General features: G+C 40.0%; 1 protein-coding gene across 4 annotated transcripts in view; it reads right to left on the bottom strand.

Moving 5' to 3' along the window:
* The window catches only part of il1rapl1a (interleukin 1 receptor accessory protein-like 1a), a 288,242-nt gene that overhangs the window by 237,171 nt on the left and 29,140 nt on the right, over positions 1-21,931 (bottom strand). For all 4 annotated transcript variants that reach the window (XM_015966101.3, XM_015966099.3, XM_015966100.3 and 1 more), the window contains exon 2: positions 13,062-13,165. In XM_015966101.3, the coding sequence (XP_015821587.1) occupies positions 13,062-13,143 (82 nt within the window). In that variant the 5' untranslated portion in view covers positions 13,144-13,165. The remainder of the gene's footprint in view (positions 1-13,061; positions 13,166-21,931) is intronic.

The following is a 21,931-nucleotide window of genomic DNA, read 5'->3' on the forward strand; positions in this document are numbered from 1 at the left end:
TACTTTTTAGAAAACGCCAGAAGATGTCGGAGCGGACTTCTTACCGGACCTGGCCGGGGAACCCCTTGGCATTCCCCCGGAGGAGCTGGCCCAAGTGGCTGGGGAGAGGGAAGTCTGGGCCTCTCGACGCTACATGCCCCCATAACCCGACTCCGGATATGCGGATGAAAATGGATGGACAAATAACAGATTTACATTTAAGTAGTTTAAATAGAGTGCTGTGCTGTTTGAATGTATAAACTGAACGCCAAGAGAAATCCCTAGTTTGATTTTTTTCTGTGAATAAAATAAATATGTCAGGAAGGAACGTCTCAGGATCTGTCTGAGATCTGTCTCGGTGAGACAGATAATAGCAATCCAAAGTGCTTTTTATGTGTGATCTGATAATTGATCAGCCATTGCTTAAAAATTAAATACAGCTTAGCCGATTAATTGCTGTGATCATAAAACACGTAAACGGCAGCACGCAGAACTCACGAGGCAACGTTTTACGTGATGTTTACTTGTTGCTATGAGTAATAAGACAGAAAAAGCCACGCCAAAATAAGTTTAGGAAGCCCACTAAGGATCGTAATAAAAGCATTTAAAATAAATACCATACACAGTTGAGGAAACGTTGGTTTAAGTACCTGATATGAAGTGGTCGCTGCATAATAAAAAACCTTTACTCTCGGGGTCCCACAGCTTCATTTCAGCCCGGTCACTAGCACGTTTTATTACAATGATCCAACATTTGCGGCGCTCCGGATCTTGGGGAGCCCTGTAGAAGGCTCATTCCTTATGTCGTGCACGTCTGTTCTGCATCCTGGGGCACAACAGGAATCTACCATATTTCCCGTTTGATTGAGTTTTCTGATAATAACAAATAGTCCATCTGCCGGCTTCTGCATGCCAATATGGCGCTGTTTCGATTTGAACTGTTGCATGCCGGTAGAAGTGACGTCAACTCCCAGAGCTCTATAGGTGCATGTGTAGGGTTTGGTAAACTGAGTGCTTTAAGAGCTCAAGATATATATTACCTCTACTTATGACCAATAAGCTGTGATACTCTATCTAAATATAGAATAACAACTCTGCTTGGTCTTTACTGTGTTCATCAGAAGATTCTAGGATTCTTTCTTTACTTCGTTTTGATTCAGAAAAGAGTCAGGTTTATAAAAGTAAGAATTGATTTTACAAACAATTAAAACATGACAAGTTAACTAAGCATTTACTGTGATGGATGGAACTAAAGGTGATGTATGAACCTATGTGTGAATGCAGTGTTAGTCAGAACTTCCTTATCTAGGAGAGCTGAGTTCTGGATGTAAAATAATTTGGGTTGCACTAAGCAATGAAGTTGATTATTATCAAAACACATCAGACGCTATTTGCATGTCTATTTCACCCGTTTTCGGAGACCTTCTTGGTGGATCCGAAAGTCGCGTGGGTCGGCTGACCTCTGGCACCGGAGGGCTGTAGAATACCATGGTACTGACTCTTCAGTCCAAAAATGTCTCGGGCCACAACAGCTGGATGGAACCGTGTGTCTGGCGGACTCTTAAGGAGTCTAAACAATATCAGCTTGTTCTGCAAGAACTGTTTCTGTATCAGCTTCGCCGGTGCAAAAAGGTATGACGACGTGTCAAAAGCTTTGATGGGTTAAAGAGGTGTTGCTTCAGATGGCCAGTCTGAAACTTTCTCTAGAACTGAGAGATCACCCGAGAGAGATCCAGTTTTGATGTTCTCATGTAAAAGAGTACATTATTATGTATTTTATAGTACTGATTTATGTTTTTTTATCTCTATTATTGTGCGACTGTTCAGCACTTTGGACAGTCGTATGGCTGTGTTTTTAAAGTGCTATATAAATAAAGGTGGTATGGTATGGTATGATTTGTGTAGCCAACCAAAGGTTGACAGGTTTGAGAAATGTTACCAAGAAACTCAGAAACACGTCTTCTTTGATACGGAGGCTCTGTCTGGGGTAAAAGACTATTTACGTGTCAGAGTTTAACTTGACCTTACTTTGTTTATGTGCGAGTTCAAATGGTGATGACCTTGTCATATTAACATGCTGAAACGTATTTCAATCACTGTAATCATAACTTTCATTTCAAACTTCATTCATTGAGCACAGATTAAAGAAACATTTCATTGTATTATAATTATTATAAGTAGCAATAAACAAATGTTTATTTAATGATTATCTAGTGTATAAGTTGTAGAAGCTGATGGGATGAAGTTAGGCCAATTAATAGGGGACACATGCAGTCTTGTGTCTCCTTTTTGACCGGATGTTGAATGGTCAAACTGTACCTAAAAAAACTGACCATTGCTGGACGTTACACATGGAAGAAGCCAACTAGCAGTAAACTTAATGTTAGTCCTACTTGATGTGATTTATCTCTAACACATGAATAAAAATGTCCCAAAGCACAATAATTATGCACCAGAGGTTTTATCAGCCACTCTTCTTTATCAATCTTCTATTTGTTTGTCAGTGATGGATAAACTCAGTTCTGTTGAGTTTGTCAGAGTCTGGGGAGAGAAATAAGCAATGTGGAAGAGAAAAGCCAGCAGGAAAATATCATTTCAAAATGTTTCTTTCATTTTAGAGCTGTTTGGGAGCTTGTAAATCTTTCTGCACAAAACGGTTTATAATTCCTGACAAGACAAATAAAAAAGAGCTTTAAAAATGGTATCTACCGTTAACCACATTGGACCCACACTTGCAGGACAATTTAGACTTTACTACTGTTGATATTTGATGGAAGGGCCCAAAGGAGCATCTGGATTGATTGGATGTGCTGTCCTGATTCTGAGCTGAGGAGGTCTTTGCAGAAGAAGATTATAAAGGGGGAGTGGTATTGAAATAAAAAGTTAAAGCTGTGGTCCGTAGCATGAAATCATCAAGGACAGGAGGAAAATATTATAGCTCCCTGCTGGAAGGAGCTGAAAGCCACAAACTATGCACAAATGATGCAATAACGCCAACAAAGGACTGCATGTTTTTGATATGTTTCTGCTTAAACACACCTGTTTCTGACAGCCAAATTAACTCCTCATCCTTCATCGGGTTTTGCAGGAGCTATAAAAGACTCATTTTAATCAAATCTGCAGAGTTCAAGCAGGAAAACGTGTTAAACCGTCAAGAATCTGGCACTCATAATGCTAACGCACCTTTGATTTTACAAAAATAAGCTAAATAAACAAAAGTGTGATTGATACGCTAATCGCTTAGCTCCAATACACAAAAGATAAATCCCTTTTCATTCCCTTCCCTCCTCTTCCACAGTTAGCTTGAAGTTTGCAGACTAACATTAATTCAGTGGAAGTCGAGTTAGCATCCAAGCAAGGTCGGTGCGCTACACTGACTGTGTGTCAGTGCATCGCCCTGCAGTGCATGCTGGGAACTGGGGTGCATTCCTGTTGATTGACAGCTCATTTTTGCTGTTACACAACTCTAGTGCTCAGCTTTTCGGCCACCATCTACACACAAATCTGTCTGGTGAGAAAAGAGTCCCACAATTATGTTTGTACTGTAAACTGATCTGTGTGTAATTTTGTTTTGTCTGTGTGTACAAGGTAATCTGTGTTTGTGTGTTCAAAAGCACACACACACACACACACACACACACACACACACACACACACACACACACACACACACACACACACACACACACACACACACACACACACACACACACACACACACACACACACACACACACACACACACAGGGAGAGAGAGAGATCTGAAATCCCAAAGCAGAAAATAACACATTGCATGCATACCATTTCCCAAATTAATGAGGAGTTGCAACCAGATGCTAAAAATCAAATGAAAAATTTCACAAAGTGTTTTAAACTCTATTGAAGGAAATACGTCTTAGGTGAAATTCCAGTGAGAGTAATCCAGAACGGTGCACTGCACACAGAAATATAGAAAAATAAGGCAAACTGTAGCGTCGGGTAGTTTGGAAAGGTTGGCAGGGGGAAAGTTTCTTCCCTCTAAAAACACAGAAGCAGAGATTTGTTTTGCAAAGTTGTTAAAGTAAAACAAACCTAGGACTTTGGAAATGTATCCCACCCAAGCCCCACAATGCGGGACAGAAATTGAGGCCAATGGGGAAGTGAAATAAATTGCAGTTCCACCCTCATCCACTGGGGGCTGGTGCAGGGGGGCTGCCAGAGATTTTGGGCCCCATGAAAAAATATCAAGTTGTGCCCCCTGTGGGCTCGTTTATAGCTGGAGCTGGGGTTCCACCCTCCCAGATTCGAAGGGAGAAAAAAAATATAAAATATATACTTTATATTAGTGTTTCAGTTTTGCTTAATTATGTAAGTCTACATGCATCCTTACTTATTTACATATCATTTTCACCAGCTGTCTCTTACAGTGAATTTCCTTTAACAGAATTAGCAATATCACTGCTGGAAAAAGCAGGAAATGCACATGCTGAAAGGTGTTAATCTCCTTTTCCCTTTTACTCCCTTAAAATGTGTTTATTTATTCAAAAATGTTATTTGATGATGAAATTCAAATTTGGATATCTAATTAAATTTCCATATTGTGTCAAAGCTTTGCATAACTACATTTTCAACTGTCTTTCCTCTTGAAATCAAGTATTTCTGTATGACTGACAAAAATTAAGGATTCACTGCTCATAAGGTGACTTCTTTATTAAGTCTCCATGGCTTCATCATAGACACAAAATGAATAAGCACACAGTTCAAACTGGAGTCAGTTAGGGTTACATAAAATTTTAAAGTTGGACAACTTTGCATGAATATGTATAAAAGTCTCTAGACACCCATTTTTCTCAACAACAACAAAAAAAAAACCAGCTAAAAATATATTCAGCCTTGATTGTACACAGCAAGATTTATTATTTACAGTGATATAATTAATAATGCTTGACAACGATCAATACTAGATTTCATATTTTATTGTTTTCAATGTTATATGAAGTTTATTACAATTATTAGCAGCTTTACTTTCATTTTTGCTCTCTGATGAATTATTTGGAAATGACTGATTTTTGGTTTGTGTTCTAAAAGCTACATAAATAAATTACAACTTGTAAAACCTCCCATAATTCAGTCAGATTCAAAACATTTCATTTCAAGGTGTTTAGTAGATGAAGAGGTTTTTTTTTCTTGTATGGTGCCTTCAAAAAGGTGCTTCACAGTAATAATCTCACAGTAATTTATGTTACATTAACATACTAGATAACAATGCTTCAACCTGCCCAGCATCCAAAACAATCTATACGTTTTTACTGATTGATATATATATATAATTATCATTATGTGGGAAAACAATGTGTTTATCACTAAAAATAGCCTTTTTATATTCCTTTGTAATAGTACTGATAGAGAAGAGAGCCTTAAGTGATTCCGACAGACCCCCTTAAATGAGGCTGCAAGCTGAAATGCTACATTACTCACCTTCTTGAGGTTCATTGGGTTGTGAGGGGACACCTGCTGACATATCATTAGCTGCTGATTCTGGTAGGGACAAGGACGATCCATTTACCATGATTAGATGAAACATAGTTCCTCTCACTGTGGATATCAGTGCTAGCGAACAGGTTGAATTTAACCACTCACTAACTAAACCCACCTTTCTTTGAGAAAAACTGTGTGACATACTGATGCCCTCTCTTCTGCCTGTCCTCTTTCTCCTTTCTTTCTTTCCTTTTCTGTGACCCAGACTGTTTTTGCAGACATATTTTTACTGCAGCCTTGACGCACTCTGCTGTCTGACTGCTGCGTGAGCTGGCCTCGCCTGCTACACGCCCCCCGGCCAGGTAGACTGTACTGTTTAATGCCGGGGGGAGGTCTGAGCCATGTGTCCGTGTCCTACATGCATTTTTAAATAACACGTCTGATCTAAAATAATAACCTACATCTATAAATCCATCTAGAACGCGCCGCTACTTCTGTACTCCAGACGAGTCCCGTTAGCATGACTGCAGCAAAACTGCTAACCGTGTTCGCTCCGGTAAGGAAAGAACAAGTCCTTTGGGAAAGCTACGACACACACACACACACACACACACACACACACACACACACACACACACACACACAGAGAGAGAGAGAGAGAGAGAGAGAGAGAGAGAGAGAGAGAGAGAGAGAGAGAGAGAGAGAGAGAGAGAGAGACCTCCATGACATCCTGGATTAGTGCAAACAACGAATTGAGCTAAAGAGTTACTCCAGCATCAGGAAGATTTTTTCTGGTAAATTGTCGGTTAAATATTTTCCAGAGTTATATCAATAAATACACACAGCAGTAAAACTGTAGATTACTGAACTATATTGGGACACATGATGGAGCTAAGACCAGCTTAGAACTTGTCAGCTTAGAGCTCCCAGTGGAGCACAGAAATGAAATATTTAAGAAAAGTAAACAAACTGTACCGATTTTGGTTCTGAAGATGAAAAGAATCCTCCTCTATGTCCAAATCGGGTCACAGGTCTTCTGAGTCAAATGGTCTAAAACATGTCTGCACCTCTGGTAGTGATATCCAGCTGGCGGGGTCGGAGTTTGGTTGAACTTCTCCGGTAATTCAATATCCGTTCTCGTCGCCGTATCCCAGAGAAAAAACAAATCTGACCGACTAGAAGAGGCTTCAGAAGCTACATCTGATTGATGACACATTGTTCTCTGCTATAACGCTAACGCAGAAACAGCGGAGTCAGGTGTTGTTTACTACAGCTGTTTCAGCAGAGCTCCATGTGAAACGTCACCAGCTGCCCAGGGCTTAGACCGGAAGTTAGTTTCTGTTTTTCCCGTGCCAGTCACAAACATCATTTTCTTACAATTCCAGCCATCAAAATCCTAAAATCTTTTTCATCTAAGGTTTTAATACACATTTACACATGCTGTTCAAATGAATTTTGCCTCTGGCCGATATCGTTAAATGAGTGAGAGAACCCACTACCAAGGATGAACTCTGCTAACTTTAAAAATCAGCTGCTCTAAATAAGCATGAAGGTCAGAGAGGAGCTCTAGGATGGACATGGATAAAGGAACTGTAATGTAGAGGTAAAGTAGGGCAGGGCCAACGTTAGCAGCTGTCATACGGTCCATCTGAAATGTTTGACTTTCATTTAGCTTGTTATGTGACAGGTTAGAGCACAGTCTCATGTTAGAGTTTTGTCATGAGAACATTGAGCTACCTCACATACTGATGGCATCTAAAAATTAACATATTTTTTTCAAAATAAAGAATAATTTTAATCACAATTGAAACGTGCAAGCCTAGAAAAACCTCGTCCAATCAATGTGCACGTCCTGTTCTCACTGATTGGATAGAAATTCTTCCATCAATCTGTGTGTGTGTGTCCGTGTGTGTGCGTGCACACACGAGCGTGTTGTGAACTGGTGTTGGGGTTTTGCACTGATGTAGCCATCTTTACACTGACAAAAATGTAACTAGGTAACTTTTACTTTGAGTACATTTTATTTACGATAATTTTTACTTTTACTTGAGTAAAAATTTAGGCAAGTACTGTTACTTGTACTTGAGTAAAACATTATCAAAGTACTGGTACTCGTACTTAAGTAGGAAATTTTAGTACTCTTGCCACCTCTGCAATTTAGTATAAAGTAATATGTTTTTGGTTTTGTAAATTGTATGGATAAAGTGAATGTTTGACGGGGGGGTGGGGGGTGGGGGGGGATACGTTTTAATCTTCAGCCCTCTCCATTTCAAGCAGCAGTGACTTTAATAATGTCTTATGATTTTTATCTAGTACTTTTATTTTCTCTTTTTTTTCTGTATGCTTAAAATAAAATAGTTCATTCGTTCATTTGAAAAAAGGAATTACTGGGCATTTATCAACAAAGTTAAAACAAAGACTATGATGTTAGCTAATCGTTTTATCACCAAATATGTAAGAAATTTCTTTCAAATTCTGCATTTGTAGCTTAAACATTTAACATCTGGACCAGTTTTACTATCAGAAATAAACATACCGTAAATCCTCTAATACAGGCCCGGGCCTGTATTTGACTCAAGCTCATCAAGCTCCAGGCCTTTACTGGAAGGAGGGCCAGTATTAGAGGCAGGCCTCTATTTCTATTTGAGCAAAATGAACTAATGGTTTGCTGGAGTTTTTGACAATTAAAATTGTGCCCACATTTTCAAAGTTAAACACATTTCTTTTAACAACGGTAGTTTCTGCTTCAGTCCTCTCCCCCCTCCCCCTGCGCAGCAGCCGCAAACTCACTGATGCTCCTGCAGCCTCTCGGAGTTCCTGCTGCTCTAAACATTAAAATAATTATTTCATTTTCTGTTCCTCACTTCTGATTACCTTCAATGGTGTCTGTTTGTTGCAACAGCAGGTACAAAAACTAACTTGTTTTTATTTGACTATTTTTCTGTCCTGTCTGTTTATTATCTTCCTGCATCTCCTCTCAATCCTAAAGAAAAGCTGCTGCCTGGGTTCATATATATTCACCTTATGAGTTACCTTTGAACTGCAGTTCTAAAAGATCTACCGACCGCAAAAACAGCGGAGCGCTTGCTGTTTGGCGGCCATATCAGTGATCAGTGCGTCGGAGGACAAGGTGATGCCCGCAGCGCCCCGCTCCACAGCATGCAGCGAAACGCATCAGGCGCAAATAAAAGACAGAAAACATTAAAGGAAATGAACTGACATGAACGATCGTGTGTTAAATTCGTTTTTGAGGTGGCGACACCTGATTGTTACTGTGGCCGTGCTCAGGAGGCAGATCTACCGACCGCGAAAACAGCGGAGCGCTCCCTGCTTGCCGGCCGCATCAGTGATCTGTGCGTCGGAGGACAAGTTGATGCGCCCCGCTCCACAGCAGCGATACACATCAGGCGCAAATAAAAGACAGAAAATATTAAAGGAAATGAACCGACATGAACGATCGCGTGTCAGTACCTACGGGAGCGTGGTTTCACAGACGCGGAAGTGATAGCGTCGGTGAAACGCCGGCTGCTCTAGGAAACCCCCGAGCGTTCGAGCGTCAACGAAGTGACACGGAAATGCCGGGCTTTCCAGAAGTAAGTAAGATAACTTACTATGAGCTGATAGTTCGTTGGATTGATTGGTAGGTTGGAAATTCTGATCATGAATCTGAAGAAACGATGACTGAGCTGTAAAGGCGACTTCCGTTTATAGCCGCGGTTTGTGACGTAGGTGCGACGTGGAGGGAATCCCCGCGAGGGGCATGCTGGGAGTCCCTACTTCACGGATTTTCACCTATCGCGGCCAGGTCTGGAACGCATCTACCGCGATAAATGAGGGATTACTGTAGTTCATACACCCCCTACTGCTGCTCTCCAGAGTGTTCTGCAGCATAATCAGCACGTTCTCTTTGAACTTGATAGTGTAATGACCTGGCTGGGGTTGTAAGCCAGGTGCATTCTGGGTATTGTGTTATATGTGTTTCCTATCGTTCTGCTAGTTCCTATGTGCTGATTTGCGTGTTGTGTGAGTGTTATGTAAGCCACAGGGAAGGTGATGTGTGTTCTGTGGAGCGGGTTGAAATAGCATGGTTAACTGACACCGTGACTCTGTGTGGTAGGAGCGTGATAGAGGATCGTGTCTGAAGCGTTACAAAGCTTGGAGAAAAAGCCTAATAAAGGTCTGCGTGAACCCCTACTGCCTCCTGCTGGTTGATTTGGGGACTATAACCCTGCCGCTGGGACTCTCGTACTTGCTTGTTACCACATTCCACCCGGCCACAATAAGAGACCGGCCATTATTTACCTCCGCTGACTCCGACACCGGCCAAAATTGGAGACCCGGCCTTTAATTGAATACCGGCCTGTATTAGAGGATTTACGGTACTGAATACTTCTATGTAAAGGTTTACTGAACGTGAACACATTTTCATGCAAGAGTGCACCATCATTCCATCACACAGCTACTGTATCTGAATGGCCCACCGTCACCTTTGACCTAAGCTCAGAAGGTAACATTGACTTTACCCCCATTAGTATTTGACTAACGGGGCCACGAGGACCCATCCAACTCATCTGATCCGCTCTGCTCTGGAAACCCTCCACTCGGCGCTTGAATAACCACATGTCTGAAAACAAAAACAACTGTAATGATGGAAATAAAATGTTTATCAACCTTCTATAAGACCTTTTAGTATAAACTAAAATGAAAACCACATATTCTATTCAGAAATGTTGCTTATTTCACTCAAACTGCTTGTTTGTGTATAAAATGAGAGCGTGGCTCAGGGAGGCAGTAATTAGGCATTCAGGTTTTTGTTTACAATTGATAATCAACTGTTTGCTTCTTTATTTGTACTCACTGGGTCTGAGCAGCAAATGAGGCTGAATGAGCCTTTTGATTCCGTTATAAGTGAGATTATTGCCTTAAAGTATTCGTGTTTCTAAGTTTGCAAACATTTTCAACATAATGGCGACCCAAATGGTGTTTTTAACAATGTCTTCCTTTAGTAAGTGTTTATATTTTAAGCATTCAAACAAAATCCATCTTCCCAAGTAAAATAGAAAATGTTTTTACTGCAGCTTTAAAACATCTATGTCCAAATTAACAAGCTCTAACAAAAATGCTGATTCAGATATGCTTTCTATGATTAGGCAAATGAATAAATCATAATGTAAATGTAGCAAACATAAAACATTTATGGTGTTTTATTTTATTTTATTCATGACAAATATTTCACTAATAATGATAATAATAACTAATGTTTCTTCACTAATTTGGTTACAGAAGGCATCTGATGTGTCATTACACACCATGATGTGTACTGGTGAGAAGGCTGGACTTTCCTCTGCACAGACTTTTAACCAAATGTATGACTTAAGTATAAAGATTTAAAGCATCTTTCCATATAAAAGAAATACGTCCAGAAAATACCTCCTTCAAAAGAAAACCTGGCTTAAATTGGAAAGAAATGTGCAAGGAATAGAAATAATTACTTCCAACAATGGACTGATCTTTATGAAAATTGGACAAATGTAATAAGAACATTTACTTTCCCCAGGATTGGCAGCTTGTCCTCTCATAGTTTGAATGCCTCCTAAATGTCCCGGTGTTCGTGTCACGAAAAGTTTCTTCTTCGACTCTTCTCCCCTTTTTTTTTTTTTTGCTCTCTATTTTCTTTTTTGACCTTTGCATTTGTTCAGAATTGATGTTCAATTTTCTGGCATTTAGAACTAAAATGGGTTTCACATTAACCCCTCAGTAACCCAGTTGGAGAGAAATTGGATCATTTGGAAGCTGTCACTCTGTCTATATTGAGTTAGCTTTGGGCAAATTCATAGGGGTACACTGTTTATCTTTTCATTAACTTATGTACTCTTCACCCGAGACGCAAAACACAACAAAAAGCAACAACATACTTATGGCTAAAATGCTAAACAACACCTCCGTTGAGGAGATAATGTCCTCTGCAATTACCTGTCTGTCATCCTTCCAGGTGCTATTTTTAAGCATGTACTGAATGTCACACACACCTGTGTTTTACACCAACACCAACCCTCCAGCTGAATTACAGGATATTACTTTTTGTATGATGGGAAAAAATGATTTAGACATCAAGCTGTTTTTCATCACGTGAGAAAAGTATTTTTACAATGTTTATGCAAACCCAAGAACAAAACAGCTACTGCAGCAACATCCTTGTCAAACTAACCTGTTCCTCATTTCATCAGTAATGATAGTTGCACATAAAGTACATGTTTTGGTCATTGTTGATGGCTTCCTGAGAAGCCTCAGTTTGGAGAAATGCAGTTTCACATCCAGTTTTTTTTTTTTTTCGATCGCTGTGTTATATCCATGACCCATGTAGCAGCGGCTTACAGAGGTGCTTTATTGTAATGTAGTCCCAAGTCTAAATCAACTCCTGGAAATCCTTTGTGTTACTTCTTGCTTTTCATTTGCAGTTGACACGATTTTTGAGCTCACAAAAAAAAAAAAAAAAATTGGTATCATTATTGAATAATTTTAATCGGCTTTGCACACAAAATGCTAGTACCTGCTATGGACTGCTGCCAGATCAGGAGAATCACTGTGCTGGTTACAAAATGCAATTTTCTTACTTATCTAACTCTGGGGAATATGGAAATAGACATAGTTTCACTTAGGGGTAAAATGTCCCTTTAAAGGTGTGGTACACTCAAGTATTAGTGTGTTTGCAGTGGTCCGTAGCAGGAATGAATGCCTTACAAAAAGCCCTGGTGCACCTGTTTTAGGATCTAGGATAATGCCAAATCAAAGGAGAGCTTCAGACGGCAGGATTTGAGTCTTATCTTTTGATATTTGGACATCTCTCCTGTAATCGGCTAACAGCTACGTGACTCCAACACTGATTCCATTTACTTTGCAACTTTGATGTTTTATCTGAGTAAATAACACAAGCCTGGAGGAATTTTGCTAGGTGGTGGAGTTGCTAATGCTAATGGTTGGCTTCTACCAGGACAATACGTTCTCTGTTGTTTCCTGGACACTAAACCAACAACAGCCTTCCCGGTTGTGAGTCAAGACGAGTAAGTCCATGAATGTAAAGTGACATTGTAATGTCACAATGCTATGGTTATTCTAATCCTAGAGTTTCACTGTTTATTTTCTATCAGAAGCTAATGCAGGAGATAGGTGAGGGAGACTAGTTTCATGTTCAGCCTGCATTAAAAACTCAGTGACCGATTATAATCAGAAATAATCATTAGAAAGTGTTTTTTTTTCAGTGAACCACACCTTTAAGAAAAAACACCAGAGCAACAAATGTAGCAGTCTCTGGTTAACTGAACAAGACAAAAAAATTAAATAATTTTCCCAGTGGTTCAGTATTAGAAAACATGCCAAAAATAAACAAAAACTCATTTATAAAATAAAGCTACTCTTTAGAATGAAATCAACAAATAAAAAAATATTAAATACTGTCAGAATTAGAAATTAAGTAAGAAATAAATCACATTGGTTAAAAACTCTATTTCTCCAGACTGAGGCTGTTTAAATAGGTATCCACAACTGGAGAGTAAATACAGATGAATCAATAATAATGAAATTAAACTAAAGCACAGTAGGCATTCTCCATACAGAGCTGAACTTACCCGAGCCTCTCTTTGAGACCATCTTTACGCTCTTGGACAGGGTGAAGTACAGCAGGATCAGGAGAGGGCTGGGAGGTGTCATCTTCCTCCCCCGTCCTCACAGCCTGGAGAGAGAAGAGTGAGGAAGGAGGGAGGTTGAGGTGGAGTGGAGGGAGGAAGACAGAAGGGAGAAACAGGCCATAAGTCACTGACCAAACACGAAATCAAGTATATGTGTATCGAACTGTTGTAGCAAACGTATGGCAAGCGAACACACACACTAATCAACAAACATTTGCACAACCAGCAATGCTCAAACCACATTTTAACACTATGTGTGTTTTAAAACATATTCTCAGAATTAATAAAGAAATAATCACACAAGCAAGAAACAGAGGTCTTAATCGCAATTTTCATTAAAAAGGGAACACTTTGAGCTCATTTAAATGATCCCCTCAAAGAGATGTTCCAAATATCGATGTATATCTCACTTTAATTGATGGAGGTGACTCATTTTCTACCCCTCATCTTCTCTGAGTAAATGACATAATCTAAAATGAAGTAATTACCCCGTAATAGCCGGCTCCTGAAATAGATCTGCTGCTGCCGCTGTGTAAATTTGATGTTAAATGAAGAAAGAATACACTCATCAATGTTAACGGTTTATTAGCTGATGGCATTACCCTTGAGAATCAATCGCCATCTAACTGTAGTAAAACCTTTACGTGTAAACAGCTGCAGGCTAACAAGATGCATGCTAAGTGTTTATGAAATAAACTATAATATATGCAAAACTCAAGTAAAGTGATTCAAAAAAGGGAAATTAAAGTAGCTTAAATCTTTATGTGATATAATTCTGTTTATTTTTTTTATTTAAACACCGGAATCACAAACCAGTCCAGTAGGGAGATTTTACCAGCTGTTTGTGGGGCTTCTGTATAATTATTCATGTTTATAGGCAAACGTCCTTAAAGTCCACCAAGTATATGAAGTAAGGGAATCTGAAGCTTGCTTTTGTCTAAAAAGCTTCCTGAACAGCCTATGTTTGGAGAAATAGCAGGACTTATTATTTCATAAACCAGCAAATAATAGCCAAAACTAATGTGACTGGCAGATGTGTTAAGGCAGCTGTAATGTCTGAAAAGGTTTACAAACTTTAGGACAGTCACCAATCCAATGCTACACTAGGGGACAATGAGGTTGCAAGTCTCCAGCTTGTCCAGAACTCAGTTGCAAGATTTTTAACAGGCACTAGACACCGGGAACACATTTCTCTGGTTTTGCCGGTTCATCACTGGCTCCCGGGGCAGCACAGAGCCAAATTTAAGATCCTCCTCCTTCTGTACAGGGCTCTTCAAGGCACAGCTACCTCCCATCTGTCAGCATTGCTGCACAGACATATCTCATCTCGGTCTCTGCTCGGCTGAGCGACAGCTGTTGTCGGTCCCCCACTCCCGATACAGATTGAGGGGGTATTGTGCGTTCTCAGTTAGGCTGGTGCCATAACTTCTGGTTTTTAAGGCTCGCTTGAGGTCACTGACCAAACTCGAAATCAAGTATATGTGTATCGAACTGTTGTAGCAAATGTATGGCATTTCAGCATTAGAGATCACAACTCTGCCTTGAGCTTTTAGTTGGTTTTTTTTCATGATTTTTATCTTGTTTAACCTGTTTTATAGATTAGTTTATTTAACGTTTTCAAAATGTTTTATGGTTGTTTTATTTTTTCATCTTTCTTTTGTTGATCCACAAGATTGTATTTGTTCTTATGGGGCGTTTTGTTGTTGTATTCAGCACCTTGGTCTGCTGATAAGGTCGTGGGAGGTGTTTTATAAATTAATAAATAAATAAATGAATGACACTAGTACATGACTAGCCGTTAGCTCATCGGTCCTATTGTTTATGTTTATGTTCATTTATTTGGCAGACGCTTTTATCCAAAGCGACTTACAACTTATAACCTATAGGGCATGTTGTGATCTGTGGGGGAAACCGGAGTACCCGGAGGAAACCCACGCATGCATGGGGAGAACACGCAACTCCACGCAGAAAGGCCGCAGCCGAGTTTCGAACCTGCAACCTTCGTGCTGCGAGGCAACAGTGCTAACAACTGTGCCACCATGCAGCCATAAACGTGTGAATAAACCCTAGTTTTTAAGGCTAAAAGATAAAAAAGAATAACAAAATAAATACATCACAAATCAGTGAATGTGGTTAAAGGTGTATAGCTTTAAAATCAAGACTATTTTGCCATAGTTTCCGTTTTAGATTGAAAATCAACATTATTCCAGCTAAATAACACCTTTATATATAGAGACTGACATTGATATCTCCGAGGTGCAAAGCTAAAACAATATTTTTTATGCTGCAATGAAATGTAAATATAGATGCTTAAATAATTTTTAATAAAAAGCAGCTGGTTTTAGTTTTATATTTGCAAATTAGACTTCTCTAGCATGAATGCATAGCAGACTGCAAATTATACTGTGACACATGGGTGATCAAAGGCTGTAGTTGCTGCAGCTGCTTTTTATTTTTCAACTGGATTTAAATAAAATGAAAAACAAACTGTTAAAAAAAGTTTGTAGTTTTGTGTGAAGCAAAAGCAATTAAAAAAGGTTAAGGAAGATAATTAAATGCACCAATCAGATCCCTGTTTCTTTTATTCTGACTGCATTAGAATATGCTGCCGCAGATGCAACTATAGAAGAAGCATCGGCCTTCTCGACTGAAACGAGGAGAGATGGAGGCAGGAGAGAATTTGGAATGTGCAGCAAGTCACGTGTCTTCCAGATTTGCATAGCCAATGAAAGAGTCTCTCTCAGTGTTTACAAGGCATTTGCAACTCCTCCTTTAAAAAGACACCTTTCTCTCCAGCTCCATCACATTGTGCCAGGAAGCAACTTCCAGTTGATAAACACTTTGCTGCCAGGAACATGCTGCTAAATGCCTCAGCTTAAGGATTTGCTTCTTTTTCTCTTTGTGAAGATAAAAGGCCTGGAAATTTGGCAAAGAGCTACTGAGCTTTAAATCTGTTTCCTACAATTGTAACCCCATACACTCTTTAAAATGTGCACAGAAATTACTAGTCTAAAACTGTCTAAAATACTTTCAAGGTGATTTTTTAAAAGTCAGTGTTCTTAAGAAAACATCTGCAACAGTCGATCTGAAAGTAACATGTGAGACAAGGAAAACAAAAACAGGAAAGAAAAGAAAGACTTATCCACTATAGGAGCATCCTGTTTTATATTATTTTAAACAAGACAAATTATATATATTTTTCTTATGTTCTACTAGTTCTATGGTTGATACAAACATGTTCATGAAGTTTTTGCAATAAATCCCTTAAATAAAAAGAAGTTTGCCGGTTTATTGTGGACTTTTCAGTACCTTCCAAGATGAACAGTTTCAGGGCTCTGTTACTTTAATAAAACAAGCCATTGCTGGCCACGCTCACTTCTTTCTGCTCAGGCTGCTGTAAGCTGAGAAGCTCCAATATCCGGGAGAGGTTCAGAGTTGAGCCACTGCTCCCCAAGCAGCAGGTCTCACTGACCACAAGATATGGTTTGGTGCTAATTTCTCCATTTGTGACATCACAAGCAGGGACTTTTTGAAATGGCTTGTTTTAGGCACATTATTCCTAAAACCCGACATTGACAGAAAATGGAAGAAGATTTTTGCATTGTTTTTAGAAGCATTTGAGACTGAAATGGCAGCACAAAAGGATGCAAGTTGTGAGTTTTGCATAATATGTAATAATAAGACTTATTTTGCAGCTAGACACTAGGGGGAGTCAAGATGAGCACCAAAATCAGACGTTAAAGTCAGCTCAGGGACATTTATTACACACATGCCATTGTTTTCCATTCATTCCATTCATGTGTAGCTGTTAGATGTTGAATTATTATAAAATACTCCTCGTAACTGTAATTTCAAATGTGATCCAATTAATTAACTCAGCAGTGCTGAAGGATTGGCAAACCAACTGAGTGTTGGAGAGCTTCCTTTCCAGAACCACAGTTTCAACTCCATACAGGGACCTTTTGAGCAGCTTAATTAAGCCCAACAATGCCAGTGACCCCATCTGTATCGAAATCACATCATGCCTTCAGAATTTCAGTCGTCTTTGGGTCCTACCAACCGTGACATCATTAACCCACAGCACTGAGGGGCATTGTGAGCCTCACACGACCACCATGAAAAGCCATCCCACCTCATCTGCCCACGTCTCTTCACTGCCCTCGCCCTCTTTCTATTTCCGGTTTTGGCACCACAAAGAAGCTGTCACTGGAACACATAAGTGCTAAAAAGCCTCTCCTAAGAGTTCAAGCCAAATGGCTGACACGTCAACCTGGCCTCTTAGTGTACTCTCCAAAACAGGCTGCCTGTTGTTGGGCTGAACAGGGAAAAGCCTTAAAACACATTAGACCTCACTAAGCAACTATTTCAAAATAATTTTGTTAACTTTGGTCATAAATGTCTTTATTTGTAGTAAGAACTGACAATTCAAGCAGTTTTTATTTTTGACCACTCAACCTTTAAAGGCACTGCAGTTTTAAGGCTTAGGGGGAGCCCACACCGTGTTTGAATGACACACTTTTAAAGTTCATTCCTTCCACACCAGCTGAGACCTTTCTAACCAAAATGGTCCAATTTGTTTTGTATAAAAAGAGAGACCAACTTTTTGAAGAGCAATCTGCACATCTATCATTCCTGCAATGTTGTCTGTCAGTTTATAAATATAACTCAACTTCCAGATCTGTTCAGCCATGTTTGTTCACAGTATTGTGGCGTGGTAGCTAGTATCTCACTAGGATGTGATTGTTGGTGATAAACTGGGTGTGGAAGTTGGGAGAATATTTCAAAAGGTATCAAAACTTTGTACAGGTTCTTGATTTTCTTCTGCTTTTTCTGGAGCGGTTCACAACCGTGTGTGAAGCAGCTGGGATGAGAATCACCTCCTCTAAATCTGAGACCATAGTCTTGAGTCAGAAATGGGTAGAATGATTTCTCCAGGTCGAGGATTAGGTCCTGCCCCGAGTAGAGTCTAAGTATCTCAGGGTCTTGTTCATGAGTGGGGAAAAGATGGAGCTCAAGATCGATGGGCAGATTGGTGCTGTGTCCGCAGTGATGCGGGCCGGTCTGTTGTGGTGAAGAGAGAGCTGAGCAGGAAGGCAAAGCTCTCGATTTACCGGTCGATCTACGTTCCTACCCTCATCTATGGTCACAGACTTTGGGTAGTCAACAGAAAGAATGAGGTTACGGATACAAGCGGCCGAAATGTGTCGTCTCCGCAGGGTGTCTGGGCTGTCCCTTAGAGATAGGGTGAGAAGCTCGGCCATCTGGTTAGGATGCCTCCGAGATGCCTCCCTGGTGAGGGTTTCTGGGCATGTCCAATTGGAAGGAGACCTAAAGAAAGACCCAGGACATGCTAGAGGAACATCCATGTTTCTCAGCTGGCCAGGGAATGCCTTGGGATTCCCCTGGAGGAGTTGGTCCAAGTGGCTGCGGAGAAGGAAGTCTGGGCTTCTCTGCTTTGGATGCTGCCCCCGGACCCGACCCAGGATAAGTGGACAAAAATGAAAGAATGGATGGATGTCCTTATGAGTTGTAGGCTATTACTGTTGAACTGCTAGAAAATAATGTTCTCTCAAATTAGTCGTGTCAGGAATCAGTCAAACTTATCTGAACTGCCAACATGAGTCCATTTTTAGAGGAGTTTGCAACCAAACTGAGATTAAAGTGAAACACTGTGGCTAAATTTGCTTTGCCATGAAAGCAACCAGAACACTGATTTGCTCGCAGTACTCACCTAATTACTACTATTACTCTTACTATTTTCTACATCCTAGCCACACTTTTAGCTCATCCTGACAGGACTAAATAAAGATTGATGTATACGTCTCTGCGTGGGTACGATGATGCGTCAACACAATGGCTCTGCGACAAGCCTGCAGAGGTCGACAGAAACATACCCAATTATTTAACTGTCCGGCAAAAGTAGCAGCAAGCCTGTGATTGGTAGGGATTCCTGTCACTTATTTAGAATTCATCAGCATCGCCGTTCCGTCTTCCTGCAAAAAGTACAGAAGTTAACTAGTGACAGAAAGGGAGCAGACTGAAGAACGTCTAGCTGAACATTTTTGATAATATGGATTTGACTGAAGGAGTACAAAGATCCAATGTGGACAATGCGGGAGACGTTGGTTATACACCGAACACGGGGCTGCAATGGTTGCACTATGCCCTTTGTTATCCAGGCTGGGGCCTGCTTTGCAACACTCCCCAGGTAATGGAGAAGTCTGAGGGGAAAACCTCTTTGTCAATGCGTCTGTGCGTCTCCGATGAAGAATCATAAATCAGGCTTTAGACCACATCAGTTTAGAGCCACACAGTAACAAATATCACCCTGGATCAAAACTGGGGTAGAATTTTTACTGACTGCTTCACGTCGATACATGTGGGTCCCGCATCACAGACTCGAATGCTCGACTTGAAAAAAAGCTTGACATTTTTGTACAAAAGTTATATATTTCCATAATTCAGTTTAAAAGGTGAAAAGACTCACTACATCCAAAGCCAGATGTGCCATTCCTTTATTTGTTATAATTGTGATAAGTATGGCTTACAGCCGATGAAAACCCTGAATTCAAAATCTCAATTAGAATATTGTGAAAAGGGTATACACTAGGCCAGAGCTATTCAATTTCGGGCCTCGAGGACCGGTGTCCAGAACATTTTGGTCTTAAACCTGCTTCAAAACACCTGATTTCAATTAGTAGATGATTAACAGGCTTCTGCTGAGCCTGATGACCTGCTGCACAGGTGATTCAACCACTGAATCAAGTGTGTTGGACCAGAGAAACCATTAAAATGTGCTGGATACTGGCCCTCGAGGTCCAGAATTGAATAGCCCTGCTCAAAGTGTCACACTCTAATCAGCTAATTATCCCAAAACAACTGCAAAGTGATCCAGAGCCTATAAATGGTCTCTCAGTCTAAGACTTTTGCACCATATTCACATTTTTGGAGTTTCACTTGTATTTTAATAAACCATAATGACCTTGCAAATAAGGCGTTTGCATCCTCAAATACATTTAGAAGTTTACACATAAGCCAACCGTGTTCTTAACAGGCATCTTACGGCCTCACCAAGATCCTGCAAGGACATCCTATTTTTATACAGTATTTAACCATGAATATAATACGTCCCTTCCTATTTTATCCAAATGATTATTTCTGTCTCTGTACTAAATGCCAAAAGCATGACCTAAGAAATGCAGCAATGTTTTTAAGGTTCATGCACAACCAATCCTGAATTTTTAAACCTGTATTTTGATTTCTGGGTCAACATAGCTGTCACGCAATCAGGTATGAGGCAGCGATGCCCAGGTAAATGCTCCGTAAACAATGAGACACCACACTAAGCTGCCACAGGGGAATGACACCATCTTCCTAAATCCTACAATATCAAACTCATACCGACTGGTGCACAAAGGTTGGTGACTTCAAGTCATCAGAAGGACAGAAGCGAATCGTACCGCACGGATATCGTCGTGCTTGTGTAGTTAACCGCATGCCAAGTTTTTTTTTTCTCTGAGGCATCAGGAGCAGGTGTGTTTGAGAAGGCACACACAGAGGCATGGCGTGATATCCATGCTTCAGCGATGCATGAAGCATGCACACATCATCACACACAGCAGCACACATACCGTCTGCCTGCTGCTTTCAACCAGAAAATGAGGGGCACGGCCCACCGTTGCCTGCTGACTCTCCCTGACAGGGAACCAGAGGAATTCTCTGTCTGTTGCCATCGGTTATGCGACTGTATCTTTTATCATTTCCTAAATTCAATTACCACCTTTCTGTTACTAGCATGCTCTTTTTGCTTTGTGACTACGGTCTTGGTGTATTACTCTCACATTCTACTATTTTTATTATAATCTTTTTAGACTTCACAAGAGACATTAGATTAGATTTCCAGCTCCGTTACAATAGTACGCAGCTGTGCGACCTCACGAGAGAGAAGGGAAGCTCAGCCATCTTGGCATGGCGAGCAGTGGATGATTGATCACGTGATTTAAGGATTTAATCCAATTTGAAGGCAGCCTCCACTGTGGTTTTAGGTAAAGTACGTCTTCATAGTGAGAGTTGGCTCTGCGCCTCACCATGACAAGGAAAAGGCAAGGCAGTGAATATCTTGGAGCTGTGACCCTTGGTTGTCCTTTGGAACAAAAGAGAAAGTTCTGTATGCTGTATCAGTGGATTTAGCATTTAAAAGAAGAAGAAGAAGAAGAAGAAGAAGAAAATATCATTTCTATAGCGCCTCTCAAGATAAAAATCACGAGGCGCTTCACAGAAACGAAAAAATGTAAAAATATAAAAAAGCATTTAGAAAATGTTTAAAAATATATATTTAAAATGAGCAAAAAGAGACAATTGTGATAAAAAATGTTAAGAAAGAGAGAGAGAATAGGAAAGAGGGAAATCAGTGGTTCCTGAGGAAGGTGGAATAGGTGGGGAGAGCAGAATAAAGAGAGAGTTGTGAAGAAGGTCATACGTCAAAACGCACACATTATTACTTTCAGAAGATGAGTTTCTGCACTGTAACATTAATAGTATGCATAATGTTTACTTAAACTAACATATACATGGGGTAAAAAAGGAGAAACAGAAGAATCAGAAAACCCCACAATTGTCACTGAAATGAGAAAAATTCATAAGAATAGTATTAAATAAAAATATTAGCTGAAGAAATCAAGCATTGCATTGAACAAAAAAAGCTTTGTATATTCTATGTAGCTTGTTAATTCTTCCATATCTGACATATTGTATCGAAGGATGGGGAAAACATATACACAATACATTTTTTGTAGGGATGCAACGGTATC

Source organism: Nothobranchius furzeri, chromosome 14 (assembly GCF_043380555.1).
Source record: "Nothobranchius furzeri strain GRZ-AD chromosome 14, NfurGRZ-RIMD1, whole genome shotgun sequence".
NCBI classification, from domain to species: domain Eukaryota; kingdom Metazoa; phylum Chordata; class Actinopteri; order Cyprinodontiformes; family Nothobranchiidae; genus Nothobranchius; species Nothobranchius furzeri.